The sequence below is a fragment of the Nicotiana tomentosiformis genome, chromosome 2, assembly GCF_000390325.3.
Source record: "Nicotiana tomentosiformis chromosome 2, ASM39032v3, whole genome shotgun sequence".
In the NCBI taxonomy this organism is placed as follows: Eukaryota; Viridiplantae; Streptophyta; class Magnoliopsida; order Solanales; family Solanaceae; genus Nicotiana; species Nicotiana tomentosiformis.
In genome coordinates, this window is record NC_090813.1 from 135,972,490 (window position 1) to 135,982,368 (window position 9,879).

Sequence of the window (9,879 nt, forward strand, 5' to 3'; positions counted from 1 at the left end):
TCTTTTCTTCTCTTCACCCTGTCTCAGAGCAGGGGACTCGGTCGGAAAATAATCGCTACCAGATGGGGGCCTCATTTTGATATCCTTGGATATACCTGCAAAAAGAAATAAAACAAGTGAGAACTTAATGATACAAAAGGGAAACCAAATATTACTCATGAAAGAGATCTCACCGCGCGAACGGGTCTCGCATCGTACCTTTGAAAACTCGTGCCACGAATGCTCGGAATAAGGCCTTTGTAATATGATGCCCTCGAACCACTCCTTAAGTCGAGGAACTGCATTCGGTATCCGAGTAACAGCTGCACCACCACAGCACACCGAAAAGGAGAAAGGAAAAAAGCGATAAATTAAATATTGGAAACAAAATTATACTTACATGACATGTTCCACTTCTCAGGGAAAGGCATGTGCTCGGCCGGGATCAAGTCCGAGGTCCTTACTCGAAGAAACGGCCTAGCCAACCTCGATCCCGATCTTCATCGATACTCGATAACGGGGCGTTACTGGCCCGACGAGCAAGCTTGATCATTCCCTCCCCCCCCCCTCCCCCGATAGAGTAGGGGAATGTATAAACATATGAGGTGGTCGATGTGAAAGGGCACCCTTCGATCTTGCTTACAAATAAACGCAGGAGGATTACAATCCTCCAAAAAGAAGGGTGAATTTAACAAAGGGTTACCTCCTATCTTATGCAAAAATCGATGATAACCGGGTCCAAGGGGCCTAGTGTGAAGGGGTAAATGTAAACAGTTAAAAATCCCTCGATATGGGTAGTGATGGCTTCGTCATGTTCGAGAATCACCACATGTTTGCCAACCCAGTTGTAATACTTTTTGACTGTAGAGATAACATCCTCGGTGATCGAGCAGATGTACCTAAAGACCTCCTCGCACCGCCTTGTACGGAAGAAGGCTTCTCAACCATAAAATCAGCTTAGATCGGGCACCCCCCGGGGATGAGCATTTTTAAAGGAGGTTCCGGTACTGGTTCCTCGACAGCAGTATGCGAAACGATCTCCTCGATAGCCGGTAATGAGGTGGAAGGAGTTTCTTTTTGGGGAACAGTTTTTTAAGTCTTCGCCATTTTTTTTAAAAATTGGAGGGAAAATGAGGAAAAAGAGGGAGTTCAAAGAGTACACTAGATGGTTTGGGATGAAGACAAAATAAAAGTTTTTATAAAAGATCTCAAATAACCGAAATATAAGTGCCTAAAAATATTAAGACTGTTAAGGTACGAGTGCAGAAGGTTTGAATGTAAAGTTTGAATGAACAAATAAGGGGGTATTGATAGTTTTTCAGCAACGGTTCGCATCCAGAAGTGGTCGACCGGCAACTGACAACAATTTAATGCCATTAATACTTGACTGCGAGACGTTTCACTTGTTTTGTCGTTTCTGCCACGGGGTATCGAAGTAAGAAACGGAAACTCATGTCGTTTCTCGTCGTGTACTCTCCGAAAAATGAGGGGACTATCTGTATACGGTCTAAATCGAGCTCGCCCATGACATGATAGGTTAGGCTCGGAACATGATCGTCAAGGACTGAAGATCGACCCCAAGTCCCACTAAGCTAGTACCCGGGGTCACAACGCCTGCCTTCGAGAATATTGAGTTGGCGACCTAACCCCGAACGAGCTTTAAGAAACATTGTTAGCAGAAGACCAAAATATTCGTGACCGATCAGATATTATGTCGTGAATCTTGGCGCATAACAGTGGTGAACCGACAATCACCAAATCAATGGATTTTTACCTTTTATAGAATTATACCTAAAGTAGGACTCCTCTACTATTTAAAGGGGGTCTGATAATTTATTGGACACATTGTAACACGCATTCCAAAGCAATACATTATTATTCTTTTTAAGTTCTTATTCTTCTGTCTTGATACCTATCGAAGTACGTTTGGCTCGAGGGTGGCTAACCTTCCAAGGCTGAAACTGTTCAATTCGTGTGGTTTGCGTTTACTTTATCATTATTTATTTCAATTGCGATCTAATTTATCATTTTGTGTCAAGTATATACACGCATCCTTAAAATCACTTACGAATTCAATTGTTATCCGATTTTGAGGGTAAACACCAGTACTTCTCCCCTGATAATATGTTATGTATAAGGATTTATAATATGAATTTAACATGGTAAAGCATTTAACATTGTCTAAAGATTAAGAATTTTTCAAATTCCAGTGGAACAAAACTAGTAACATATCGAACCTCCACTCATTATGGCTTAACCATATATTCATGTATATATATTATAGCGTCTGTAAATATAAACTTGGAAGTGTCATAAATGGGTTGGGACAAAATAGGTCCAAACCAAAAACCTTACATTATCACAAAGGATAATAGAGTTTCAGAGAAATTTCTAGTCATTTGGTCGACAAATACCCCTTTAGATAAGCATGCACACCCCTATAGCTTCTGGACTTACGCGATAACATTTGTCACTCAACTAAAACACCATTTGATAATTAAGGAACACCAAAATTAAAAAGATAAAGAATAAGAACAAAGAAGCGATCGAGGGGAGTTAAGCCATTTCCATTAGGCTCTTTATATAAGGGATACATCATACATGCTTGAACATACTTTTGTAGGCAATGGCTTGTGATATTCCATGTTACACTAAATATGTTTGGATTGTTGATGTGTTTTATATGGCTTTAATATACAACTACTTGAAAAACTCAACTCAAAGTTTTCGACAGTGTTATGGGGACTTTGAGAAAGGAAAACAAGGTGTTTTAAAAGCATCATATTCTCAGGAAAGAGCAAAACATGCTGCCTTGGACTTTTGTTTACGATGAAGAAATAAGGCCAAGTTAGACCTTTACATGTAGCTTTTGAGCTATTTCCTACTTTACAGATTGTGAGATTCAAATAGGTAACGTCCCAAAATATTTAGAAATTGTACTTCGAAAGAAGACAGACTATTTACATCAAAGTCCATTCCAATAGTAAACATCATATAGTGATCTTTTACATTGATACAGAGACTAGCTAATCATCAGAGCTAAAGGAGATAATTCCGAGACATGCAAGAGATTGTTAAATAGAAAACAAAGCATAGGAAAACAAAAATTCCAGAAATTATTAGTGCTTTTGTTATATATTAATGTAGTTCTTATCGAGAAGATACTCCGAGTCCAGCCAAATGTGAAGAAGGTACTTGCAAATTCGAGCTCCAGATTCAAATTCAGCTAAAGAACGTTTTAACAATGAGGTGCTACCAAACTATTACATAACCAATAGTAGTACCAGTAGAAATAATAGCCATCATATTAGACTACACAACTCCTATCCATAGTCACACAAACCACATGAGAGTTCAATATTTGATGTGATCAGTTAAAGGATATGTTTTAACTGCAGGTTATAAAGACAGATGGGTTTGGAGTTCTAACGGAGAAGTTGGGTGATAACCTAAATTAAGAAAATTATTCACTCCACGGATATACTCATTCGTCCATCTTAGGAGATTCATCAAACTTTTATCACCATAATCCATGGATATCCTATATAACATAGTCAAATCACCAAAATTAATACTCAACCTAAGCAAAGTTTCATCTCGATACTATATTATTATTACCAAGAAAAAATATAGCATATTGCTTTTAGAAAGAATAACAAGAAAGGTGTTGCACGACTATATTTCTAATTTGATGGCTCATAGAATTCTTATTTAACAGACCTTCATTTTTGTTTTACTCTAGATTTTAATATATTTTTCTGACCTTTAATACACTTTCTCAATGCAAAACTAATTTACTCATGTTGAATTAATACCTAAAATATATCAATTCAAATAATTCATGTCGACGCACATGTTCTTTACAGTAATACATAAACAAGCACTATAGTAAGAAAAATAATTTAATGAACTAAAGAACAGAAAATGCATTGCATTAGTCAGTATAACGATACCGTCATTTGGCAACAAGACAATATACCTTATATCAAGGCACACAAGCAACTATGGCAGAGACTCACGACCACGGGACATAATCAAAACATATATATAATTGGGTACGACTCCAAGTTTAATTATTCAAAAACACAAGAACCTGATTAAACTAAAATGAAAATACGAACAACTTGCTCTAATGTTTTACTTTTTAAAGATTAATTTCTGAAATAGAGATTAAACTTCATGAGATTAAGGAAATATAAAGTACACATCTCTATATACACACAAAACATTGCTCAGAGGGAACAGAAAATAGCCACAAACTAAAGTATGAAAAATAAAACTACTTACAGATAGCGAAACAAATTTTACTTGCTCAAACTTGAACGCTGAAGCTCCAGTTAAACCTCAGAAGCTAATATTGCAACAGAACAAATAGCTGAGTTATGGTACTCGTAATTGGACAAAAATATATCTTTGCACAATGCCAAAAATATAAAAAGTCAGCATGTATAAGCAGATAAAATCTAAATTACAAACTTGTTCACAGAGAATCAATCCACAAAATGACAATACTTATCCAACTAATTTTTGGTTTAAGTTGTCTGTTTCAGCTAGGTTTTCCAGACAAAAAGATGAGCATCTACATGAGAAATCAAATATCTACAAACTGGACAAGTATGTTTCAGCTAGCTCTTCCCTAATTTGGACAGGAACTAAAGAGGGAAGCTTCTACGTTAAAAGCATTTACACTTTGCTACAATTCTTCATAAACGAGTGACAGACATCAATATTGTTTGTCATATTTAGCAGACAAACATATATAGAATGAGGGCTCTTTTTTTTTTAGAGTGTTCCCATATACCATATTGTTAAAGCTCTTGATACAAGATAAGAAATTAGGAAGTAAAGATACCAGAATTTAATTGTCTTATCTCTTTTTGTGTAAAATTAAAAATGGATCCACTTTCAAGATTCATATGCTCAATTCATTATATTTAAATTAGACCCAAACCCAATCAAAGAACTCATGTATATAATTATTGTTCAAGCTTCCCAAACCCAATCAGAGAATTGCACAGTAACTGAAACAAGGATGATAATTGTCAGAGTCATTTATTTCTGGTTAAAGACTTGATGTTCAAAGAACTAATTATTGACAATTCCTATTTTCCATGAAGAAGCAATATATTTTAGTACTAATAAAATGGGTGCATACGATTCCAATGTAGAAGATTCATATAGACGATCCCAACTAGTTTAGGACTTCCTTAAAGACAAGATATAGACCATTCACCTTTATTAAATAATAATTCAAGACCCCATAAAAATCTAAAAAAAGAATAAGAAACAATTAAGAAAATGCTCCCCTTATAAATTCTTGAGTACACACAAGTGAAGATGGATAATTCAACAAATATTGGAACCTAAAAAGTATGGAGAAAAAAAGTTTGACTTTCTTCATCCATGTTCTCTAACTATCAAAAGCTATGACAGGGCAAATAAGAATACTGTATAAACTAACTTATAGTTCAGTTCTTGGTTGTATAAAGCCCAAACAAGACTTCAAATTCGCAGAAATCAGAATTACCCATCAATAGATATACTAAAATTCAAACCTACATGAGAAAGGAAACAACAAGATGAAAAGAACCATTTTTTTGTTGACTTAAAAGAAACCAACACAAAATAGATATACTAAAATGAAAACCCACATGAGTACTTCAGATAATCATAATTCAGAAATGCAAAGTACCATTTTTTTCATTAACTTCAAAACAGATACGCCCCAGAAATTGTGGAATTGAAAAGAAGAAGAAACACCTAAAGAGTAACGAGGAGAACTACTCTTGAATAGTGATTCCAAGAGCTAAATGAAGCTCAGTCGAATTGAGAGAATAGAATCATAGATAAGAGAGAATGTTATTACTCTTTAGAACAATAGCTAAGTACAGAAGAAAGGTTTTGTGAGCTATATAGGTGAATCCACGTGATGTGCAGTTAGTTAGTTATAACTAACTTTTGGAAATCACATGACCCACACGTGCCTCTTCTAACAACCTTCTCTAACAGTTTTAACTACTAACTCGACTACTAAGTCGATTACTCCTTATCATTTAACTATGGATTCAACTATGATTACTCTGTAACTGTGCTTATTACATACAGATACGTATCAATACCCCTCTCTTCAGAGAATCCTTGTCCTCAAGGATTCAAAAATGGAAACTTGAGCTTAAAATCTTGTAGATCATCCCAAGTGATGTCCTCTGGTGCAGCATTCATCCATTTGACAAGGACTTGTGTTATTGCCTTGTCATGCTTCTTGGCCAGCCTCCTATCCAATATTACTTCAGGTTCTAGTAGGACATGTCCTGAGTCAGAATGGATCACAGGCAATGTCACGGACGCAATGTGAGCCCCCAACTTTTTCTCGAGCAGTGAAACATAGAAAGTTGGGTGGATCTTATAGTGTAGAGGTAGAGCTAAATTGTAAGCCACCTGTCCCACCTTGGCAATGATTTGGAAGAGGTCAAAGAACTTAGCAGATAATTTCTGATAAGAATGATTATTTAAGGAGAGCTGCATGTAAGGTTGTAACTTGATGAAGACCCAATCACCAACTTGATAGCTTCTATCAGTTTTGCGTTTGTCTGCTTGTACTTTCATTCTATGTTGAGATTTCTCGAGATGAGCCTTTAAGGCTCTTAATGTAGCTTCTCTTGCCTACAAGCTCCTATCTATCACATTCATATAGGAATCAAAAGATTGGTAAGGAAGTAGATAAGGTGGTTTCTGACCATAAACAGCTTCATATAGAGTCATATTGTTGGCTGAGTGAAAGGTTTTGTTGTACCACCATTCTGCAAGAGGCAACCAATGTGTCCATACCTTTGGTTTATCAAGGGGTGCACCTCAAGTATCCATTCCAAACATCGATTGACAACTTCACTTTGGCTATCTGTTTGAGGGTGATAGGCAGAAGAAGTCATAATTGAGACTTTTTATAATTTGAACAGCTCTTGCCAAAATCAATTTGTGAATACCTTGTCCCTGTCATACACAATGGTTCTAGGCATTCCATGATGTTTGAATACTCATTCCATGAAAATTTGGGCTACCTCTAAGGCTGTGTAAGGATGTTTGAGGGCCATAAAATAAGCAGCCTTGCTGAGTTTGTCTAACATTACAAAATGACCTCTTTACCTGCAGCCTTAGGCAATCCTTTTGTGAAATCCATAGAGATATCTTGCTAATCTCGTGCAGGGATAGGTAAAGGCTGCAATAGCCCTAGGTAAGCTACATTCTTTCCCTTGCACCTCCGACACACATCATATTCCCTTACATAGTGATACACATCCTACTTCATCTTTTTCCAGTAGAAATCTTGTTTTAATTTGTTGAGGGAAGCTGTGATACCAGAGTGTCCTCCAATAGCATTGTCATGATAGAATGACAATAATCTTTTCCTCAGCTCAAGATCTGCACCAACCATCATTCTCCCTTTCCTGTTAAGGATGCCACCTTGAAGCAAGTAGTGAGGTTTATGACAGACACTAGATTGCAGCGTTTGAACTAGCTTTTGGAGTACTAGATATTGTATCCAGCTATGCATAACTGCTTCCAAAAGTTTAGAAAAGACACCAGAGATACTGAATAGTTCAATTGGATCCCCCTTCTTGGAAAGAGCATCAGTTTCAATGTTGTCATTGCCCTTTTTGTAAGAGATGGTGTAATCATAACCTAATAGTTTGATTTTCCATTTTTGTTGGATGGGAATGATAATTTTCTGCTCCAGTAGATACTTGAGACTGTGATGGTTAGTCTTGATTACAAACTACCTTCCTAGTAGGTAAGGTCTCCAATTTTGGACTGCAGTAACCAATGCTAGCAACACCCTCTTATAGTCTGATAGTGCCTCATTTTTCTCTGATAAGCCTTTGCTGAAGAAAGTTATAGGCCTGCTATCTTGATCTAATACTGCTCCAATTCCAGAACCAGAAGCATTAGTTTCTACTACAAACTCTTTGTTGAAATCAGGTAGTGCTAGAACAGGTGTTGTAGTGAGTGGCTTTTTCAAGTCTTCAACTGCATGAGTGGTAGCAGAGTTCCGGATGAAATTCTCCTATTTCAGCTGATCATGCAAGGGTCTTGTAATAATACCATACACCTTTATAAACTTTCTGTAGTACCTAGTGAGACCTAAGAAACCCCTCAAGCTATTTAGGGTAGTTGGTTGAGGCCAATTCACTACTGCTTCCACCTTCTGGTGGTCCATAGCAACTCCCTCTTTAGAGATTACATGGCTCAAGTAATCTATTTGTTTCACTCCAAAGGCACACATGCTTTTCTTGACATAGAGCACATGTGATCTCAATACTTGAAAAGTTTCCTCAAGGTGAATTAGGTGATCTGCCCAGCTAGCGATGTATCTAAGAATATCATCAAAGAAAACCAAGACTGATTTTCTAAGGAAGTCATGAAATATCTGATTAATTAGGCTTGGAATACCGAGGGTGTATTAGTTAGGCCAAAGGGCTTGACCATGAATTCATAGTGGCCATGGTGAGTTCTAAAAGGATGCAGTCTTTGGAATATCAGACTCATACATTCTGATTTGGTGGTATCCAGTTCTAAGGTCTAGCTTATAAAGATACTCAGCTCCATATAGTTAATCTAATAATTCCTCAATGACATGGATTGGGAATTTGTCCTTCACTGTGCAATCATTCAATTATTTCTAATCCACACACATACTCCATGTGTCATCTTTTGCTTTTTACCATCACAATTGGTGAGGAATAACGACTGGTGCTATGTCTGATTACACTAGAGGCTAATATCTCATCCACCATTTTCTCTATTTCATTCCTCTGAATAGTTGGATACCTATAAGGTCTCTTGTTGATTGGAGAAGTACCTTCCTTCAAGAAAATCCTATGATCATGCATCCTAAAATAAGGAAGTTTGCTCGGCTCTTCAAATAGATCACCATATTTCTGTAGTACCAGCTGCAGATCTGCAGGTTCACGTTGAGTCTCCAGCTGAGATTCCAAAGAGAACAAGCTGGCATCTTCCTCTATTGATTCTTCTGTTATAATGCCTAATGATATCATACATAGCTCTGCAGGTTTAGCTAGCAACTTATCTATTTTTCCAGATTGGATTAGCTTAGCAGTAGGAGGCTGGATGCCCCTCAATGATATCTTTTGGCCCATGATAGTGAACTCCATCTTGAGCTTCCTGAAATTCCACATGATATATCCAAGCTATCTCCAAGGAAACTCCCTGCATTTTCCATATCAACTTCTTGCACACATAGCTACTGAAACTGTAAATGGTGAGATGGCAGTCAAAGAACATCCTAATCTCTTGGAAGTTTTGAGATCAAAACAATTATGTGTGCTACCAGTATTAACAAGTACATGTACTGCTTTTTCTTTAATAGAGACTGTCACTATCATGGTTCTAAAATCATGAATATCATTCATAGCATGTACAAATGCATGAGGTAGGATGGACCATTCAGGATCAGTTTCTAAACCATGTGCTATCATGGTTAGTAATTTTGTAGGATCCAACATCACTTCTTCCTCCAAATCTACTGGTCCAATACACTCATCCACTTCCATGGAAAAGAATTGCCTTCTCTTCTTGCAGATGTGGCCTGGAGTGTACTTCTCATCAAAGTTAAAACATAATCCTTTACTCCTCCTCTCCTCCATTTCAGCATGAGTTAAAAGTTTAGGAAATTTGTAGGGTAGTTTAGGGTTAACAGGGTAAGGGTGTTGGTATCTTGGGAAGATCTGGGTAGTGGTTTGGGTGAGAGGATGGTTTGTTCTAAGTAAGAAGAAGGTGGTTTCACAGGAAGGTTTCTAGGATTATTTATGGGTTTTGGCAAAATAGGTGTTGAAAAGAAAACTTATTTTTGGATTTCTAAAGTTTGTTCTTGTATTCTTGCTA

At 37.0% G+C, this 9,879-nt stretch overlaps 2 protein-coding genes across 2 annotated transcripts; both read right to left on the bottom strand.

Moving 5' to 3' along the window:
* Positions 1 to 6,123: 6,123 nt before the first annotated feature.
* LOC138905658 (uncharacterized) lies at positions 6,124 to 6,585 on the bottom strand. Its single transcript, XM_070194181.1, has one exon. The coding sequence runs from the start codon at positions 6,583 to 6,585 to the stop codon at positions 6,124 to 6,126; it is 462 nt and encodes a 153-aa protein (XP_070050282.1).
* Positions 6,586 to 7,276: 691 nt separating this feature from the next.
* On the bottom strand, positions 7,277 to 9,641 carry LOC138905659 (uncharacterized). Its single transcript, XM_070194182.1, has 4 exons — positions 9,235 to 9,641; positions 8,700 to 9,159; positions 7,799 to 8,041; positions 7,277 to 7,705 (listed from the first exon to the last, which is right to left on the bottom strand). Exons 1-4 carry the CDS (start codon positions 9,639 to 9,641, stop codon positions 7,277 to 7,279), a joined length of 1,539 nt encoding a protein of 512 aa, XP_070050283.1.
* Positions 9,642 to 9,879: the final 238 nt, after the last annotated feature.

Excerpts from the sequence above, each read along its gene's own strand:
- LOC138905658 (XM_070194181.1), bottom strand. The coding sequence starts at position 6,585 with ATGAAAGTACAAGCAGACAAACGCAAAACTGATAGAAGCTATCAAGTT.
- LOC138905659 (XM_070194182.1), bottom strand. The coding sequence starts at position 9,641 with ATGGAGGAGAGGAGGAGTAAAGGATTATGTTTTAACTTTGATGAGAAG. Across the intron at positions 8,042-8,699 it reads ATTCCTCACCAATTGTGATG|GAGAATTTCATCCGGAACTC; the intron begins GTAAAAAGCAAA and ends CAGCTGAAATAG. Across the intron at positions 7,706-7,798 it reads AGAGGGTGTTGCTAGCATTG|AAAATTATCATTCCCATCCA; the intron begins GTTACTGCAGTC and ends CTACTGGAGCAG.